Source organism: Trachurus trachurus (genome assembly GCF_905171665.1).
Source record: "Trachurus trachurus genome assembly, chromosome: 17".
Lineage (NCBI taxonomy): Eukaryota > Metazoa > Chordata > Actinopteri > Carangiformes > Carangidae > Trachurus > Trachurus trachurus.
The window spans coordinates 28416149-28437999 of NC_139900.1; the positions used below are offsets into that span (position 1 = coordinate 28416149).

A 21851-nucleotide genomic window follows, 5' to 3' on the forward strand; every position below is an offset into this window, starting at 1 on the left:
GTCGGTCGCGTGATTTGCACTGACCGGCGGAACAATTTCTGATGTCGGGGCTTCAATACAAGAGGGACATTACAGATGAGCAGTATGGAGGTATTTGGATGTTTTTTGGTGTGTCTTTTTGGACGAAGAAAGTTGGTATCCATTCACAACCATTATATGGACAAATACTGCTGCACGGACCCCCCCGTAACTAAGAGAAGGCACGGAGGACTCTGAAAATTCTCCCAGGCCTTAGTCGACATGAGGGTGAGTAGATAATGAGTGAAATTTGAATTTTGGGTGAACTATCCCTTTAATTAACAACTGCTGAACATGAAACATGGCTCACAACTTGCAGTGTTGTTGACAATGCTGCTGAGCGACTTATGAGAAGAAAGAGTTATTGCAGACTACAGTTAACACGTTGTGTAGTTATAACACTGTCAGTTGGTTAAATGTGCCCAGAGGAAACGACCCTGAGTCTGACTGACGAGTTACTAGGAATCCTGCCATCAATATATTAAGAAAAATGTTAACTTTTTTATTCCTGTGGAGGTTTTTGTGTTGTTAGTCTTTGCCTAAATTTTCCATGTGAAATATTGAATTCCTCCAGAAAGCAAAAACTTTAAGTCGGAGTGAAGGGAGCTCAGTGGTTCGACAGAGATGGTGAGCATTTTAAAATAAACCCAAATTTACACAGAATTCATGTCAAGCAAATCCCATTTTAGACAGTCAAGAACTATACAGCTTTGTGCAATAGATGGATTTAGATGCATTTGATCTAAAGTGTGACTATTACTTTGATTTGTAATTTGTTATTCAGGGGACACATGCGGTGAAATTCATGTTTGACCTGCCCTGTAATGGACATGACAGTCTTCTTTGTCCCTAAGCATTGTGTTAAAATATATTAAAATAATACACCATTATTTTGTTCACAAACACACAAGACTTTCTTCATAAAGAGTATTTTGTTTGTACCCTTTGAAAAATAAAATAAATTAGACAGTTTTGTAGGCCCTTGGACAAACTGCTTCTCTGATCTTCTGTCTCCATCAGTTGTCTTGATTCGGGTCCACAATGAACTCGTTTGACCTTTGACTCTTAGCACAGAGGGTGAGCAGAGCACTGCAGCGATACTAACTTCCCTCATTAAGCTATAAAAGTGCACATTTTCCCTGGACTCCACAGACTTTCAGCAGCAGACAATCTTCATCATCACATCCCCACACTTCTTAATAACAGTCAACAGGCAGAGTGATTTCCTGTGAAATACAGCCTGGAAAGCCAGTTAAATATTACCATTGAGTTGTGCATGGATGTCACAGAGGTACAATATTATTTACTTTTAACTGTTCTCCTGATCCTACAGCTGCAGTCCAGGGTGTTAACCTCTAATGACCTACATGTACAAACACTGGACAGTTTTTGTGCAGTGATCAGTAAATGAGACACAAGTTTTCAGTCAAACTTTAAAGTCCTTGGCGTGTTCTTCTTAGAAAGTGCTGCTGTGTATATTGTGCTAATCATTTTGGCCTCTTTAGATTCACATCCAACCTGACTGTTTAATGACACTGACATAAGAGATGATTAGAGTATCTCTCTGCTGTTGGTCACCAGTGTAACTGTGGCAGTGATGATACCAGTAAGAGGATCTGACGGTATGTTAGCACCCAGAATCTGTGACAGATCTGTTTGAGAGACAGTCATGGGCTGACCCAATGGTCCTGGACACACAGGTGGATGACTTCTATTTCTTAATAACTATGACAATGACATCTTGCAGACCAAAGTCAAACTGTGTCTCTTTTTCTGCACTCAGGCCATATTCCTGTTTCCACAGTATGAATCAATGGAGCAACAATGTATTTTGTGCTAGTTCAGTGAAACTGGGTTTGATTCCTCCGTACTCAAATGACAGTCTTGTGATTGGAAGTGTGAGTGAAGTGTTCAACAGAATGGATCAGGGGCCTATTCCTCTTCCTCTCCTCTGATGATGATGTTTTACCGAGGATGAAGGTCCAATCAGAGCTCAGCAGCCTCAGATTTCTGTCACCGCCTGCACATAGAAATGAGACTGAGATTAGATTGAGAATATGCTACATCTCCCTATATGAACTACAGTTATATCTACACAGACTTACAACAGCAGCTTTCACTTTTTAGGCCTTTTCTTTTAGCCTTTATTTAACCCGTAGCTAAGAAAACATTCTTATTTAAGCAATGGCCTGGTAGGAGGCAAAGACCTCCTGCTTTTATAACATAGTACAGTTATAAAAGCAGCACAGCATTCATTTGAATCAATTCCATACTTTTTTCCCTATAAAACAGTTAAACAAAGCAGAAAACTTTCTCCGTCTATCAGCTAAATATGCCTCATTAACAGTCTCCTCATTGCATCACACTGCTGCCTGTCTACCTGCTGTTTATGTCTGCTTGCTTTTCTTTTCTAACTTTTCTAAACAGACATAAATCTGACCTCATGTGGGGCGAAGTTCAGTGTGCTGAAAGAGCATAACCGTCACAATGACAGACAAATGGCTACAGATGCAAGATTTAACATCTGGAGCAAGTTTTAAATGTGGATTAGAGGCTCTGAATGTTGTACAAAGTGACTAAGCTATAATATCAAATAAAATGGACAGATGGACAGTCACTGCTGGACACTGAGAGGACAGTACAGTCTATTTATAAGAGTCATGTGTGGATGTCATGACCACGGTGCTGTACCTCTGCCTGGTTGTGGATCCATAGTTATCTAACATCTGAGTGCTGGCCACCTCCAGATTCCAGTCACACATCTCCAGCAGCTTTAGACACTCTGACCTGCTCCTCAGACCCAAACAGAACAACTGCTCCACCTGCAGAGACCAGCAAAGACCATACAATAGTACAAGGGGACAATATGAAAGGGTCACAGGGTGCAGTCGGCATATTGTAAAATGAGTTCAGTCTTTGTACGAACACAATGGATTGCATTTTTCTTTCTCTTCTAAACTTTTCCACCACTATTAAAGAGGACCTAAGTGTTCCCCTGTGCTCGCTGCCATCCCAACACATCCTCCATCCTCCCACTGAGGAGCTGTGGACGGCCGAGACACATCAGTGACTACATATGCTTTTTATTTATAGTCAGCTCATTGCAGCAGTAATGACCTGCTTTTCCCTTAAGGCCCGGCAAAGTTGCTGCTATTGCATCCTGACATGAAGCAAAGACGACATTACCCGACTGTGAAGGACTACCTGTTTGTAGTTATGTGCTGTTCATAAACAAAGTTATTACAGAAAAGGCCCCAGGCCTGACCTCAGACGCTGTGAACTGAATCCCTAAGGATGATTCTGCAGCACAGCAGTGTTTACTGAAGACTAGTTCCCATTTAATAATTGTAGCACTACCAATCCACTTCCTGTCATCTTTATTTTGGTGGATTAGAACTAGGGAATATTAGTGAGAGTTGGAAAATACCTCAGAGAACTGGTGTCTTAGAGGCAAAAGTTTGTCACACAAAACAATGATTTAACTTATTCCTGTTTAATGCACTTTGCTTTAAGTTATTTTTTTAAAATACAGTAAAAAAAAACATTCATGGAAGTATTTTTGAGGGCAAAAGTAGTAGTAGTTATTTACAAAACAGAAAACAATATGTACAGTTGGAGGGTTTTAAATCTGAATGCATGAGGACTGTATGTGGAGTCCCACAAGGATCCGTTTTGGGACCTAAACCTTTTATTTTATATATTAATGATATTTGTGAAGTTTCCAAGATTCTACAGTTTGTTTTGTTTGCTGCCGATACTATTTTTTTCTGTTCTGGGGATGATTTAGAGCTTATTGCTGAAGATATCACTAATGAAATGGTTAAACTTCAAAGATGGTTTGATGAAAATAAGCTTTCATGGTTCATGGTTTTTACAAATCGAAGAAAGGATGAAATTTTCATTTGCAGGAGAGAATATTGAGAGAGTGTCTGTATTTAGGTTTTTGGGTGTTATCCTGGAGGAAAAGCTGGCATGGAAAAACCATATAGCATACTATGTAAAAGCCAAGGTGGCAAAGAATATTTTTTATTTTGAATAAGGTTAAGTTTGTCTTGGACACGAACACACTAAGAATGCTTTACTGTACACTTATCTTGCCATATCTTAATTATTGCGTGGAAGTGTGGGACAATACCTATGCAAGTAATATCACTCCACTGTTTCTGCTACAGAAAAGAGCAGTAAGAGTTATTCACAAGGGAGGCAACAGAGAACCCTCAGGTAGATTTTTTATTTCTGCAGGTTTATTGAAAGTGGGCGATCTAATAGAACTTCAGACCTTAAAAATAATGTATAAAGCAAAGAACAGATCATTACCAGAACATTTACTGAACTTGTGTCCACTGCTATTTTGCTTGTTTGTTTTCTTGTTATTATTATATGTTTCATCATCTTTATTTTTCTTTAAAGGGACAGTTTACCCAAAATTCAAATTTCACTCATTATCTACTCACCCTCATGTCAACTAAGAGCTGGGAGAATTTTCAGAGTCCTCGTGCCTTCTCTGAGTTACGGGGGGGTCCGCGCAGCAGTATTTGTCCATATGGTTGTGAATGGATACCAACTTTCTTCGTCCAAAAAGACACACAAAAAAACATCCAAATACCCCCATACTGCTCGTCTGTAATGTCCCTCTTGTATTGAAGCCCCGACATGAGAAATTGTTCCGCCGGTCAGTGCAAATCACGAGAGATTTGCACTGACACAGGAAGAGTAGTGAACTGAGACACTGGGAGCTTCCGCTACAAACAAGCTTAAAATATAGACTTATTTAATTTTTTTCGGAACAATTTCTCATGTCGGGGCTTCAATACAAGAGAGACATTACAGACGAGCAGTATGGAGGTATTTGGATGTTTTTTGGACGAAGAAAGTTGGTATCCATTCACAACCATTATATGGACAAATGGTGTTGATAGTAAGCCAATGCAATTATAACAATAGAGAGGGGCAGGTACTATAAGTTTTTCTTCATCCTGCTCCTTTTCATTCATGGTGAATATGTGTACATTATGTAAATATGTGCAACCATGTGAAGTATGTATACCATGAATGGAATAAATCAAAATGAAATGAAATCTCACTTTTCTGTTAGTGCCTGATTGAAACACAGGGAGTTCATTTCCTGGATGCAGTGCATAGACAGTTTCCTGTGCAGAATGATCTCACCTTCAGGTAATGCACAGCTTTCTGGACATTCCAGTTGTGGTTCTGGAGAGCAGCTTGACACTCCTCTATCGTCACACCGTGAACTGCCTCCTGCACCTGAGTCATCCCAAAACAACAACAAAAACAGTAAATGTCTCTGCTACATCTAACACCACTCCCCCTGCCTCTGATTCCCTGGTCATGTGTCTTTTCCTCTTAGTGAAATCATCTGTACCTACTTGACATTAATGCATCACGTACTGCTGATTTACAAACTGACAAGTAGATAATACTTTTTAGCACTTATCTGAGCTCCTCTGTTTACTTTTAGCTTTGCATGAAGAAGCCTTTGATAATGATTGTTAAAGTGATGAGATTTAAGCTTCACTGCATTTGATGAGGCTTTCTGTGCAGTCCCGTCTCTTCACAAACTGAATTAAGTTTGTTTGAATTCAAACTCAATTTTCAGCTAATGCTAATTTCACAAATGTAAAAAACTGACAGTGTTACTTAGTGTGACAGGACTTTATAGCAATAGTCATGGATTTTATATCAATATTTTATTGCATCATTATTTCTTTCCTACTTGTATAAATGTCATACTTCATTGACATCTATGCAAACGATATTACCACATCACCTCCACCTACTTCCTCTGGTAATGTGTGAACCACAGTCAGTCAGTCAGTGAAGCCCTCTGCAGTACAGGTTATATATAATCCCACATTCCCACTGCAGATGGAGTGCAGCCACACATCTCAGTATCCACTACAAAATGCCAAGTGCCTGATCAATGTGGAGCCCCTGAATTTCGCAGTGATTCTGACTCCAGTTCAATCAGGTTCAATCGGTGTCAGAATCAATTGGCGAGCAAAAAGAACCAATCAAACTCTGGTTACTGGTCTTTAAAATTCAACTCTCAGCAAAAACTAATATGGCTTCTATCTCCAAAGAACAGCGTCTTATTTTTTTAAATATGCTATGAGAAGTTATAACATTTTTTTTGCTGTTTCATTGTGAGGGAAATAAATGAACGTATTTGTATGCTACCAAGCTTTGAACTCAAAAAGATATTCAAATGGAGCTTCGTGTTTAATTAGTCTAATTCACTGACTTTTATAAGTTCAGCTCCAGTTTGAATAGGGAGGTAATCTGTTCAATTATAACAGATATGAGCAATTAAACATGTGCCAGCAGTTTCAAACCCCTCTCTTCTTCTCCAAGTATCAAACACACACACACACACACACACAGCCTGAGTGGACAGCCAATAAAAATGACCTACTGTTGCCCCCTTGTGTTCAGTGTATAAGCAAATGTAAGATAACATACATATAATATAAACTCATTTCTTGCTAATCAAATGTAATTGGTAGATCTCTAGAGAGAGTTTCAAATGAGGCATCAAAATGCTTTGTCTGCACTCTATTACATCACATTTAAAGTCTTATTACTTATTGTAATTCACAATTGTGTGATAAGGTCTTAATCTCACAATAAAGGAACCGCACGCTCTCACACTAATGATAGAGAACTGAGAACCAATGGCTCTATGTTTAAGGACTTTTTATCTAATAGTATTCAAAGTAGCATTAAGGAGGACATGAGGTCAACTTACACAGATAAAGTATCACACTGCAGGGATTCAACATCCATCACAGAGAGTGTGAAAGCGGAACTCTAATACACAGGAACTTTCTGAACTGTAATATTATACATATGTTTCAACAGAGAAGTTGCAAAAGGCTATGCCAATGTGTCTGATCTTACAGAAAAAGAAGAAAGGCCAGCAGCACTCGTGTCCTTCTCGGTGTTTTTTTTATTGCAAACTGCGTCGGCGCTAAAACACATTTGCAATAAAAAAAACACTGAGAAGGACACGAGTGCTGCTGGCCTTTCTTCTTTTTCTGTAAGTGCAACCTTTGGCCGTGCACCTCTTCGCTTCGTTCCTGAAAGTTTTTTTGGAGAGTGCGTGTTTTTCTTTGTTTTGAATATGTCTGATCTTACCATTTTGACCCTGTCAGCTGAGTTCCCTCCTCCGTCTGTCCTGGTGCACAGCGCGGTGAGCGGCGGCGGCGGTGGCGTCAGTCCTTCTGAACAGACCCGAGGGAGACTGACCGACGTCTTCATCCCTGACCGTGGTCCACCGAGACTACTGTTATTGTTGGAGGAGAAATTTGCCTTCAGCTCGCCCGCCTGGACGAGACCCTGTCCTTGGGTGTGTCCCTGGATGGTCTGTCCGCTCACCACCATCGGTCTGACGGTGGCGGTGTTCGCGTGGCGTACGTGTCTCTCCTCCGCGCCGCCGGCAGGAAGATTCTCCGCCTCCCTGAAGAAGCGGTCGTATCGATCGAGGTACGGCGGCCTCTCCGGCAGAAGGTAGTAGTGGGTGTTACTGACTTTACGTCCGTCGCGTACAATGGGCAGGATGCAGGGGCCTTTACTGGGGGGGTCCTTCCCCTGGGCCTGGGCCTGGATCACTTTGGGTGCAGCATATTTAGGATCTGAGGCAAAGCTGTGTGTGGTAGGCATGAGTTTACCTGGAGAGGTGGAGAGGTAGGAGCCGTAGGCGTGTGTGGTGGGGGGACAGGGTGGAAGGGGGGCTTGCATGGTGGTGGGGCTGACAGAGTAGACTCTCTGCTGGGGGGAGCCCACCACCAGGCCCATGGGGCTAGGAGTCCTGGATCCTGGCTGGGACAAAGGATCCCTTGGAGGAATCTGAGGTGGTCGGTTCTGATCTGGGACTGAAACGTCCTCTGTGGCTGTGTCTGCTGGTGTTGGGGACAGAGACAGATCTCTTGACCAGCGAGCAGATGTGTAATCGCCCCTTTTTATAGGGCGAGGGGGGATGGGGACGCGTGGGGGGATCTGGGGTCTGTCTTCATTGGAGGACAGCTGGTTTCCCTCCGGGGTCTGAGACGGCGAGCTAGAAGGAGCGCCGCTTCCTGTCGGTACGTTGAGCCTCCTCATGCACTCCTGCTGAAGTTCTTGGAAGATTTCTACAGACTGAGAGAAAGAGGTGGACAGGCACTGGTTCTGCCTGCTGGGAAGAAAGAGGTTGTCCTCCAGGCCCGGTCGGTCTGTGCCCCTGGAGACAAGACCCTCAACCTGCACCTTGTGTCCAGAGGACGGAGCCTCGTCGGCCGCGTCTGGGTGACACGCTTCGGTCTTCTCGTCTTCATGCTGCTGCTCTGAGCTGTTGATGGAGCTCACCTGTGTGAGGAAAGACAAGGTAACACACTTCTACTGCGCATGTCGCCTGCAGAAAGAGAGCAGCAAGAGCCGCGGTCATGTCTTCTTGTGTCTTCTTGATAAAAATAACAAAACGCGCACATTTTACAGAATACTGTCAACTCTCACCCCTTTCAAGGCAAACGAGAGAGAAAATAGTACATTGGCGATTAATTTTGAGCAATATAATGTGTCAGACACGTTGGTTTGAATGGTGATGAAGCCAGATATGCCCACAGGCACAGCTGTAGAACTGCAGCCAATGAGTTGTGAAATGTTTACTACGACAGTGACTGAAGACGAGGTCACATATAATGGACAGCAAGCTGAGATTAATTAACGTAAAGCTATATTGTTTTAAATGGCCGGTACATACTCAGCCATGCTGGTACAGTTCGGGTCAGGATGCAGTTGTTCCAGACTTTAGACATGTCCGTCCTCTTCCCTTGTCTCTTACCAGGCAGCAGCTCAGTCCTCACAGCCACTGAGTTTTGTAATCGTGAGTATTTTCCTGAACATGACTGTCTGTTACAGTAAATAGCAGTAGGTAACGGGGATGCACAGTGTGGTTTTTACCGATGACCGACGCCATGCTGTGAGTGTCTGTGGCTTGAGTTGCCGTTGCCGCGGTACAAACTCGATCCTCCATCCTGACGTTTTGTTTTTTTTCCTGCCGTTATAAAACCTACAGTCTATGTATAAAACACACACTACATCAGTAGGTGATAAACTGTCGTAGTACGCTGACAACATCGCTAGCTAACACCGCTTTGACTACACTAGATCCATGGAGGTAACCATGACAACCGGTTCTTTCTGCAGTCAGGTTGTGCACACATCCTGACTTGTTGGTAAACAAAGAATCCCTCTATATGATGAACAATTTGCAGCTTCAGTAAATGTCCTTGGTCCTTTTCAAGGTTATAGGAAACTTATGTTTAAATTGAACTTTAAAACATGATTAAAATCTAAAATCTCTAAACATGATTAAAAGGTAAAAAATGTGAAATTTATAAATATAAAACAATAACCTTGTATTCAATTTGAAAATTAGCCATCCTAATACTAAGAGGCGCCTCTAATTTACTAGATCTTTATGACGGCCATTTGGCCTGATGGGCTTTGATCTAATTTAAATTATGATGGAGTTCTATGTATGTTGATAGATTATATACTATATATATTCTATGTCTTTTCTACTTTAGCACAAGGTGTGTTCTGATTTATGTACTTCCCTTAACCATGTGACTCATCATGTGACCCTCAGGGGAAGGTTTAAAAACGGGGCGTCTTATACAATTGAGTTAGTCTGAAGAAGAGCAGTACGCTTGAAACGTTACTGTCTTTTTATTTTTGATGTGCTAATAAATCTGCACGTGAGGGAGCTGAAGTGTGCGGTCTCCTCTTTTCTCTTTTCTCTTTTCTGTCCAGCTTCAGTAAATGATAATGGAACCAGGTGATAATAGAAGAGACAACACACAATCCCATTTTAAATATGCTGTATCAGCTCCTACCGTACCTCCATATCATCTTCATCCTGGGCTACGTCATCATAGGCTGGGGGTGGGGGCAACGGCCGTGAGTCCCAGTCCACTACGGGTGTGGGGTGTAGGGGTCGAGGCAGTGATCTGGATGGACTCTGAGGAGGAGTCCGGTCCAGGATGTTCTCTGCCTCCAAAACCAGCTTGGCCAATGAGGGGATCTGAATTTCAACCACGGGGGAGGGGGAGGGGGAGGGTGCGGGTGGGGGGAACTCCTCCCCAAAGTCAATGAGGGACACTTCACTGTTGTGGTTGTAGCCGGAGCCAGGGGTCCGGCTGCTCCCCTGTTTGCAAGCAGAGACCCAGGCAGCGGGTTTCAGCTTGAGGCCTTTGATGGAACCCGTTTTCCGAAGTGATAATCTCTTCAGTCCTGCAGAGGTCAGATCCTCGTCCTCGTTCACCGGATCATAGCAAGGCTCTGCAGGAAACAAGCACACAATACACTTATTAACATATTGGAAAACTTTAGAAAGTAATGAGACTGAGATCACTTCACGTCACAAAATACACTCTGCTCCAAAACAGTCTTGGGTTGGAAGTTAGTCCTAAAGTGCACAGCAAAGGACACTGCACACCTGTTAGAGGGACACAAGGGTGGAAAAGGTGAAGACACAAATATGTCGAGAAAGAAATAAACGCTGATGACAGAATCACTGCAAATACAGGCAAAGGAGAGACAAAAACTATGGGATGTACCTTTGAAGAGTGGAGCAAGGAGGGAACAGAGAGGGCAGGAGCAATGGGTGAGGAGCTGCTGAGAGAAACCAGACTTACTGTTGATTAACACTGCTGGCTGAGGAGGGCGGGGAGGAGGCTCCTCTGGAGGAATAAAAACACACACCGCCACGCAAAGGAGAAACAGAGGGGGGGAAATGACAGTAGCAAAGGTTAAAAAAAAAAAGATTAGAGAAAAAAAAAAGCAGGAATTATCAGGTTGCATATGACAGGTTTTCAAGTAAATGTTAGCAGAAGAAAAAAAAAAAAAAAAAGCAGAAGTTGTTTTGATGGCCCAAGATCAGCACTGATCCCAGTCTGCGGTTTTAACAGTGAGTGGAATAAATGTACAAGTAGAATCTGCTATTGTGCTGTAATTAGTTGAATCAGTGGACTTTGTAATAAAAAGATCCACATTTGCAATGAGGATTATTTGAGAATTAAAAACACAATCTTTGGGAGGAAATGCGAGCACGTATCTTTAACGTGTAATACACGATGAGAACACTGAAATGAAGGCCTGCAGGTGCATTCCAGGGCCACAGACAATAATCTGATGTTCTTGACTTAAAGGGATAGTTCACCCAAAATTGAAATTTCACTATTATCTACACACCCTCATGCCTCAATTTCGCATTTCGGGGCTTCAATACAAGACGGACATTACATACGAGCAGCATGGAGGTATTTGGATGTCACTGAAGACGGTTGGTATCCATTTGCAACCGTTATATGGACATGCACTGCTACGCCGAGACCCCCTGTAACTCAGAGAAGCCACGGATAACTCTGAAACTTCTCCCAGCCCTTAGTCCACATGAGGGTGAGTAGATAATGAGTGAAATTTCAATTTTGGGTGAACTATCCCTTTAAAGGTCACAGCATGAGCAAAAATAGCTGAAGCCTTCTGTTGCAAACTAAACAATTTGACCACCATTGGATACTCAGTGGTCTTAAAGCATCCATAAAATCACCATGACTGCGGCACAGGTCAGCATGCTCTCAACAGCTTTTTCACTCACTTCTAGCTCGTCCTGGGAGCTGTGTGGGCCGGGTGGCGCTGGGGTCTGAACTCAGAACATCAGGGGGATCCAGGGGATTCCCCAGGTACAAGCTGCAGGGACGAGAGGGACAGACTTACTCCTGTAAATGTCAACATGATGAATGTAACACACCTGGATGTCATAATATTGTATTTAGTTGTAGATTTTAAATAATGTGCTACTGCCATCTATTGGTGAGACTTCATTACCACAACTACCCAGCATCAACTAATGAGATGATAGACCACCAAATGTCAACAACATAATTACTGTACAGATGTATTGTGTGATGTGAGAACCTCTCTGGGGACTTTGTGGTCACACAAACAACAAGTGAATAAACCAGTCCTTACTCATCAATCCTGTCGGGGAAGCCCCAGCAGCGGTGAGGGTTGCTGTCTCCGTGTCCTGTGTGGATGAAGCTGTTCTTCAGCGGCCGACTGATGTCATGAGCTGACAAACCTGCCACTGACGTCACCACGTTTCTGGGGAACTGTCCGACCTTTAGAGTGCGCTTGTTTTGACCTCGCCACCAGTAGTTCTCTGCCCTGAGACACGGAGACAGTGAGGGTGAATGGATGAGCCACAGAGCATTACAGGGCAAGTGTCCACATCTCTAGTGGATTACCACATTACATCATCCTACTGAACATTTATCAACTTAACTTTTCTAATTTAATACATTTGGTTTCATTTTTCAATTGAACCTGGAAACCCTGTTTTTACTCACCTTCCCTCTATGATAGTGATTACATCATTGATCTGGATCTGTAGTTTGTCAGGCTCGTCAAAGTCCTGCAGAGCACACATGTCTGTGGGCATAGTCTGAAAAATACACACAAACACACACACAGGACATAAAGTGAGCCATACTCTAAGGTTTTCAATGACACCAGTTGAGGTCAGTTCTCAGTCCAATCTGTCCACTAGGTGGCGCTAGAAGCCCATTTATACATAGATTGCCGAGGGAACACTGTGTAAAAGTTTTGTTATGACTGTCAATCAGGTGTCTTTTGCTTTTTTTGGTTTGCAATGAAACTGGATCTTCAGTAAAATAAAAGTTTTTTAAAACATTCTCATTTTTAGACAACATTATTTACCCAAACTATTTCTCCCCTACCTCGAGCAGAAACTCTCTTAATGCAACAAACGTGGGTCTGTCATCTGGTTTCTGTGCCCAACACTGCTGCATGACATTATAGATGTCCTGTGGACAATCCTCTGGCTTAGGGAGGCGTTCACATTCCTTATCAATCTTGTGCAGAATCTGAAATAAAATAGAAAAAATGTATGATTCAAGAGGAAACTGAAAAACATATCATTGTAGATGCTTCAGGCTTCAAGATGTCTGTGTTTATGTATAAACTATACACATTTTTCTTTTGTGTGTTTACCTGGCTCCCGTTGAGACCCAGCCAAGGCTCCTGACCATGTGTGAACATTTCCCAGAGAGTGACTCCAAACATCCATGTATCTGTAGCATGTGAGAAGGTTCTGGTCTTCAGACTCTCTGGGGCGCACCTGAAGGAGGTCAGACACCACACTACATTAACCACTTATCTAAAGTGCACACATGTCCAGAGGTAAAGCCCACTTTCATTCGTATGGGGTGAACTGATTCCTTTAATGCAGCTATTGTGACAGAAAACTGGAGTTAAACGTGTATTAATTTGAAACTTGGCTAAAATCAAACATGTGAATAAAATCACTAGATAGGAAAAGAAAAGACAGATTTCTAACTTGTTGCTTGACTGACACAGGATTTGGCAAAGAAAGCAGAGAAATCGTGTTTTATAAGAGGACTGGGGTGAAGCTTTGACCAATCAAACCCTATTGTCTAACTCTATCTCCAAGTCTGCATCACATCCAAACAACTTAAAGTTATTGTGCCGTCCACCCACCATGCAAAGGGGACCTTGCGATGCTCCTGCATGACATAGTGCTCATGGTTGTTGGGCAGCGCCCTCATAAGCCCAAAGTCACCGATCTTCACTCTGTGAGCTGAGGCCAGCAGGATGTTCCTGAAGAGACAGGTTCAAACATTTAACATTTGTTACATTTTGTTGAACTTTGTAATGTCAGAAACAGTCATTACAACCAACTCAAGATTGATTAAAGCTCATCACACAAGTCCTCTCCACACACAGCAACGACAGTCTGGACTGATAAACATTAAACCATTTGTTCAGAAGATAATCAAAAAGTATTCTTTATCCAAATGAACTTGACCATTGTAAAAACAATCATATCACATCATTTAGGTCAATCATTATACACACATAGAAAACACACAAGTGACACAATGTAGTGGTGAATTTTAACGTTGCCTGTCAACCTGAATCCACCATAAAAGGAGCCTGTTGTGATGATCGGTGCTAAATCACAATCGAAACGTGATCCCAGTATCAACATATTCCCTGTGCCATTCAATTACACTACACTTGAATGCTATGCATAATGTACTGCAAGTGGTATTCACTGTGCACTCAACTGCTGTAGATTTTGTGGGGATGAAATAAATATGGAGCATATGAGGTATGTAATTAACAGTCTCACAGGTTATAAAACCACCAAGACGTGGATAGTCCAGAATTTAAAACCACGGCTTGAGAAACCTTCTGAGTGTTTCATATACCACAATAGTCCTGTGTACCATTTTAACACACCTTTAATGGGGAGACTGACTCATTTCTACCAGCCATTAAGTTTTTCTCCAGCAGTTAAGTAATTCCAACACTTTAGTGAAAGTGACTAATTTGGGAAAGACCAGGAATTTAGACCACCCAGTCCAGCCAGCCAACAACTGACTCATTTAAGCTGTGTGCCAAGTCTCTCTGTAATGGCTTGTAAATTTCTGGGTGGAGGAGAGGGAAAGGAAATATAAATAATCCAATGTACCAGTAAAAAAAATCCTCAAAGAAGAATATGATTCATAGAGAATTATAAATCATTATTATGAATATGCACTTATTATACACTAGTATATGCACGTTTCTGTTGTTGTAGCTCTTTGTCTCCTACCTGGCTGCCAGGTCCCTGTGGATGAACCTCCTCTGCTCCAGGTAAGCCATGCCACAGGCCACCTGCACTGCATACTGACACAGAGTGTGGATCAGCACCGGACCCTGTGGACGAACACATCGCAAACGCTCCAGCAGAGAACCAAGAGGAGCCAGCTCCGTCACCTACAAGACACAGAGAGACAGACAGAGGGTGGGTGAAAAGAGGGAGTAAGGATACAGCGGAGAAAAGATAGAGGTGTGATTTTTAAAGGGATAGTTCACCCAAAATTGATTTTTTTTTATCTACTCACCCTCATGTCGACTAAGGGCTGGGAGAAGTTTCAGAGTCCTCCGTGGCTTGTCCCGAAAAAAATTAAATAAGTCTATATTTCAAGCTTGTTTTGTAGCAGAAGCTTCTCGAAGCTCCTCTTCCCGGTTCGTCAAATTTGGACGAACTGGGAAGAGGACGGACCCTGGTTCGTCCAAATTGGACGAACCGGGAAGAGGAGCCTCGAGAAGCTTCCGCTACAAATAAGCTTGAAATATAGACTTATTAAAAAATTTTCGGGACAATTTCGCATTTCGGGGCTTCAATACAAGACGGACATTACATACGAGCAGCATGGAGGTATTTGGATGTTTTTTGGTGTGTCTTTTTGTTACAAAGTCCATTTGCAACCGTTATATGGACATGCACTGCTACGCCGAGACCCCCTGTAACTCAGAGAAGCCACGGAGGACTCTGAAACTTCTTCCAGCCCTTGGTCCACATGAGGGTGAGTAGATATTGAGTGAATTTCAATTTTGGGTGAACTATCCCTTTAAGATAAAATGAGGGAAAATGTGAGAATAGGAAAAGAAATGTGGTCATGACAAAGGAGAAAGCAATAAACACGGAGCGTTGGAATAGGTGGGAACACAGTCCAAGAACTATTTAGTAAAATGACGGAGTGACTAAAAGGGCTGAAAACAACAAGGTTGAAATGTCAGCCATTATTCAGCCCTCCACCCACTCGCTCCCCTCCCTTCCTGTCTCTCCTCTTTCCTCCATCATCCCATCACTCTTCTGTCCTGACAAAAGCCTTGAGATGCCTGATCTGATTCCAACAGACTTAAAGGTCATAGAGGAAGCTGAGAGAGAGAGAGGCAGAGACAGAGACATTTGTGTGGGTGTAGGTGGGAGCATGGGCAGGCCAAGAAAAAGCGAGTGTACTAACACCTCTGCCTCCTGTATGCTATGTGCAAGTGTTTATCTGTCTCTGTGTATTCCTCCCTGTGTGTGTGTATTTCTGTGTGTCCACTACCATCTTCATTGGGTGTGTGAGCACCACACCGTAGAGGCGGATGAGGTTCTGGTGGTCCAGGGAGTGCATGGCGTTGACCTCACAGATGAAATCCTCCAGAGCTTCAGGCTGGCTGAGCACATCTGTCTTCAGACACTTCACAGCTACATTCACCTGGATATCAGTACAAGGATTTCATATGATAGTTTTACATTCATTAAAGGGATAGTTCACCCAAAATTAAAATTTCACTCATTATCTACTCAGCCTCATGTGGACTAAGGGCTGGGAGAAGTTTCAGAGTTATCCGTGGCTTCTCTGAGTTACAGGGGGTCTCGGCGTAGCAGTGCATGTCCATATGACAGTTGCAAATGGATACCAACTGTCTTCGTAACAAAAAGACACACCAAAAAACATCCAAATACCTCCATGCTGCTCGTATGTAATGTCCGTCTTGTATTGAAGCCCCGAAATGCGAAATTATCCCGAAAAAATTAATTAAGTCTATTTTTCAAGCTTATTTGTAGCGGAAGCTCCTCTTCCAGGTTCGTCCAATTTGGACAAACCGGGAAGAGGACAGACCCTGGTTCGTCCAAATTTGACGAACCGGGAAGAGGAGCTTCGAGAAGCTTCTGCTACAAAACAAGCTTGAAATATAGACTTATTTAATTTTTTTCAGGACAATTTTGCATTTCGGGGCTTCAATACAAGACGGACATTACATACGAGCAGCATGGAGGTATTTGGATGTTTTTTGGTGTGTCTTTTTGTTACGAAGACAGTTGGTATCCATTTGCAACTGTCATATGGACATGCACTGCTACGCCGAGACCCCCTGTAACTCAGAGAAGCCACAGATAACTCTGAAACTTCTCCCAGCCCTTAGTCGACATGAGGGTGAATAGATAATGAGTGAAATTTCAATGTTGGGTGAACTACATGTATCGCTTTAACATTTTTATTTGGAGAACTGAATCATTTTGAGGAGTAGAAATGGCCTCACCACCTTCCCCGCAGGTGTCAGCCACTCTCCTCTCTTCACAACGCCAAAGGAGCCGTCCCCGAGCTTCTCAAACAACGTCAGGTCCTTCTCAGGGATAAGGCAAGTCAGAGCCTGCTGCTGCCCATCCAGGGGAGCACCACCACCGGGCTGTGCAGCCAGGACTCTGTCCCCCAGGCCCAGGGGAGGGGTGGGAGACAGCTTTCGAAAGGAGGAGGCCGGCTGGCCCTGCTGGGGGAAGTCTACTCCATCTGGGCGCTTACCACTAAATACCTGCAGAGGACCAGACGAAGAGATGAGGAATGAGAAGAGTGAAGAAACAATACAGCGCATATCGTACTCCAACAGGTTCATGACAGTAGTGTTAAAGGGATAGTTCACCCAAAATTCAAATTTCACTCATTATCTACTCATCCTCATGTCGACTTAGCCTCGTAAACCAGCCTCTCGCGGAAGTGCATTTCATTTCATTCCGAGGGAGAGTCTGGCCTCATCCCCATTCTAAGCGTTTGGACTGAAACCCTCAGAAGGGCGAGCCAATCAGCGTCGCCCGCTGTGATTGACACAGCACGTTGGCCAATCAGGGACCGACTGGTGCAAAGCCCCGTCACTACACCAACTTGCTGATTGGCTGAATGGGGTTGTCTGTACAACGCTACTACCAAAGATATTAAACCGTCTTTGCTACTACTCCCGCCCAGCTCCCGCCCACCTCAAACGCTTAGAGGGGGGATGAGGCCAGACTCTCCCGAGAAATGAAATGAAATGCATTTCCGCGAGAGGCTGGTTTACGTGGCTAATGTCGACTAAGAGCTGTGAGAATTTTAGAGTCCTCCGTGCCTTCTCTGAGTTACGGGGGGGTCCGCGCAGCAGTATTTGTCCATATAATGGTTGTCAATGGATACCAACTTTCTTCGTCCAAAAAGACACACCAAAAAACATCCAAATACCTCCATACTGCTCGTCTGTAATGTCCCTCTGGCCTCTGGTATTGAAGCCCCGACTGGCTGGCTGAGCACATTGTTCCGCCGGTCAGTGCAAATCACGTGAGATTTGCACTGACACAGGAAGAGCAGTGAACTGAGACACTGGGAGCTTCCGCTACAAACAAGCTTAAAACATAGACTTATTTAATTTTTTTCGGAACAATTTCTCATGTCGGGGCTTCAATACAAGAGGGACATTACAGACGAGCAGTATGGAGGTATTTGGATGTTTTTTGGTGTGTCTTTTTGGATGAAGAAAGTTGGTATCCATTGACAACCATTATATGGACAAATACTGCTGCGCGGACCCCCCCGTAACTCAGAGAAGGAACGGAGGACTCTGAAAATTCTCACAGCTCTTAGTCGACATGAGGGTGAGTAGATAATGAGTGAAATTTGAATTTTGAGTGAACTATCACTTTAAGATGAAATAATGTGGCAAAAGAAGAGAGAAACAAAGTCAATCAAGACAAAAAAAACATGGATTGCACTGCTAATAAACAGTACAGAGTCTATTATTGCATTAACAGCATGTTTGCAACTCATCTGGGAGGCTGAAAAGACTCATTTGTGTTTTATCTTACAGCTTTATCGGAGCTATGTGCCTGGACACTGAGCTGCAGAGTGTGGGTGGAGAGGCAGAGAGGACACCAGACACTCATTTACTATTCTAAACTTTAACAGCCGTCCTCTTCTATTTCTATAAGCCTCACAAAAATGTATTTCCTTATCTCTCTCCTGTGCTCTCCCCCTGCACGCCTCTCCCACACGCAGGATGGACCCACTAACTCACTGTCACAGGCAACACTGACTGGAAGTGTCTTAGGCTAAAAGGCAATAGGAGGTATTTGGCAGATTCTCTTGAATTTTTTGGTGATATCAGCAACAATGGAAGCATAGAGGAAGTTTACCCTGGACATGGCTAGATGGATATCTACACTACCAACTAGCATTGTTGAAGCACTCTGAGGCCGGTAGCAGTTTCTTGAGTTTCACTATACTGCCCTACAAAGGCAAAGTATCTGCATTGTTTCAATTTTTTTTGACCAATCAAAAGTGTGGCATATTCTCTTCAATCTGGTAGAATTTGATATTGGTACTGCTAAAATTTCCAGAGTTATTGGGGTTTTTATTTGCTGTCCATCCAAAAGCACTGTGAAACCAAGGCAAAGTACTGTATCTGTAGCTAATACCAAGCCAAAGTGCAGTATCTGCCATAAAATGGTCAAAATTGGTCAGAAAGACAAACTACAAAATACATTCAATTCAGTCCACCTTTATCTAATCAATATAGACTTGGTTCATAATTTGATGCTTAAACCTGACAATGAAAAACACAAAAAGCAGTTTTTCTCAGTTTGGTATTTTTACAGATACTGCACTTTGCCTATAGGCAGTATAGCGCACACAGCCCCTATGTGTAGTTAAACTTTGACGGAGGTGTCAGCTTCAGTTGGGGAGGGGGGCTCTACATACCTACAGAGCCACCACATCCACTGTAGGTGCTGAAACTCTTCAAACTGAACCATAATTCATTCTCCAGCATAAACACTGAGCCCTAACTTGCTTTGCTGTTGTAAAAGTGTATCTATGTGCAGTGTGTGCAGTGTTAAAGAGTGTGTGGTTGGAAAGGAGCGTAGGTTATGGCCAGCGTCCAACAGTCAAACCACTCTCCCAGAGGAACCACCAGAGATCCCCCAGCTCTTATCTGGGCCTCCTCTACCTCCAACATGTTCACACACTCAAAGCCATAAATACAGCATGACAAAACATCTGTCTATGTGTTGTATGGTGGTATGTTTTCAACAATAACTAGTAGCTGATGGTCAAAGACTACAGTATGCATGGGTATCAAAGCGCACTCACACACACAAGCACACAAACACACTATCATTAGGGGTAGAGAGAGAAATTTCCTACCTCTTGGCTTAACCACTGTCAACACAGCAGGAACAACTTAGCTGTTAGGAAGTACTCATTAGGGAGCACTATCAGTATTAGTGAATGTTTTAGTGTGTGTGTGTGTGTGTGTGTGTGTGTGTGTGTGTGTGTATATATATATATATATATATGTGTGTGTGTGTGTGTGTGTGTGTTTCCCCTTAATTTGAACCCAAACAATGTGTGTGCTCTCTGTGTGCAGAGGCATTAAGAGAAAGCTTTGTTTAGACACACTAAATAAAACTGTTTACCAAAATAGGAATGCACCAAAACTGAAGCTGATATCAGTAAGTGCAGATATAAAACTGAATTGTCTCATGAGTTCACATGTTTCATTCATTCATTCACTTCACCTGACAAGCTACTGCTATAAATCCGTTAAAGCAGAAGTAAGCGATCCGGTCGTTTTGGCTAACTTCTCGTCAGCCGAGTTAGCAGTCCCCGCCCTCGTCCCTACGTCACCACATTCACGCGCATTCCCTTGGCTGCACACACAGAGAGGACCGCCCCTTTATGCCGTTCTCTCTCCTCATTGGATAAAGGTTGTAGGATACAAGGAAAGTTTTCTCCTCGGCTTACAGCAGAGCAGAGTGACTGACAGACCCGTGTTTCAGACCAAACACTCTATAGAAGTGATTGCTGTCGGAGGATATAACTATTTAAGACTTATATTAACACAAACATTCCGCTTACTTCTGCTTTAAGCTAACATCTGTAATGCTACATGCTAACTGAAATAAAAATATAATATAAAAAAGACAAATTATTTCAGTTAGCATGTAGCATCACAGATGTTAGCTTAAAGGTATAGTATGTAGGAATTCCCCCCATCTAGCGGTGTGGTTGCATATCTGAACTTATTCTTGATGTTGCATTCAGGTGAAATCGGGCAGATGTCAGACAGACAACAGACGCTGCATGTAACAGGATAAACAAGCGTCTATGTAAACAAGTGGTCCACCAGCACGAGGCAAAACAATACAGGCCTGACAATATGGTGATGTCGTATTGTTTACCTGACCCACGTTTTACCGTCTTTCTCTGGTGGAGTAAAATGACATCCGGTTGGTTTGCCGACGGCCGTCTGCCTGACTGCACCTGAATGCAACATCAGTGCCTCCGTCCTTCCTCACACTACACAGTGGTGACAGTTTTAACAGGCCGAGCCGACAGCTCCGCTGAGTTTCTATGGTTACCTACGGTCAGGCTGCCACTCAACGTAAAAAAAATGGCGATGCAACATGGCCGCCTCGGTTCGGTGCGTCGCCCACTTATGTATTTGTAACGACTTGTAACAACTCATTCTAAGGTACGAGAAAGCTTTCATTTGTATGCAGGTGTGATTCCACTTCAGTGAAATACGGATTTATGAAAGACATATTTGATTTTTGCTAATAAAAAGCCAAATAAGTTACATACTGGGGCTTTAATGGATTTATAGCAGTAGCTTGTCCGGTGAAGTGAGTGAGTGAATGAATGAATGAATGAATGAATGAATGAATGAATGAATGAATGAAACATGTGAACTCATTACTGGCTCATAAACAAAGGTCAGTATTCAGAAATGGTATCATCAGTGAAAAAGAGGTGTCAATGAATGCGCAGTGCCAAACATATTTGACTGTCCAGATATAAACAGTAGCACGGGGTGTGTGGTTTCACATTCACACTGGACCAGACATGACATAATGCTGCAGACCTTTTTAAAAACACCACCTCTCTGTGGTCGCTGTGTGGCAAGTGGGTTTCAAATAGGACGCTCGAAATTCAAAAGATTCTGACTATGGCAGAGCAGCGCCCACACACACACACACACACACACACACAGACACTCATGTGCACACACACATTCAAAGTGGGCTGAGGAAGCAGATTACTCAAGCTGAAGATGGTGCCAGGCGTGCAAACTGACAGGTGTAATTATAGACGACGAGCACCGTCCAC

General features: G+C 43.0%; 1 protein-coding gene across 1 annotated transcript in view; it reads right to left on the bottom strand.

Moving 5' to 3' along the window:
* Positions 1–308: 308 nt before the first annotated feature.
* The window catches only part of LOC311000487 (activated CDC42 kinase 1-like), a 64294-nt gene continuing 42751 nt past the window's right edge, over positions 309–21851 (bottom strand). Inside the window, exons 5-18 of the mRNA XM_083991213.1 lie at positions 16984–17253; positions 16002–16154; positions 14717–14880; positions 13597–13716; positions 13090–13216; positions 12816–12962; positions 12426–12520; positions 12049–12243; positions 11675–11766; positions 9917–10356; positions 7174–8379; positions 5188–5283; positions 2710–2840; positions 309–2038 (exon numbers count right to left, since the gene is read on the bottom strand). Coding sequence (XP_083847339.1) covers positions 2032–2038; positions 2710–2840; positions 5188–5283; positions 7174–8379; positions 9917–10356; positions 11675–11766; positions 12049–12243; positions 12426–12520; positions 12816–12962; positions 13090–13216; positions 13597–13716; positions 14717–14880; positions 16002–16154; positions 16984–17253 — 3243 coding nt within the window. The 3' untranslated portion in view covers positions 309–2031. The remainder of the gene's footprint in view (positions 2039–2709; positions 2841–5187; positions 5284–7173; positions 8380–9916; positions 10357–11674; positions 11767–12048; positions 12244–12425; positions 12521–12815; positions 12963–13089; positions 13217–13596; positions 13717–14716; positions 14881–16001; positions 16155–16983; positions 17254–21851) is intronic.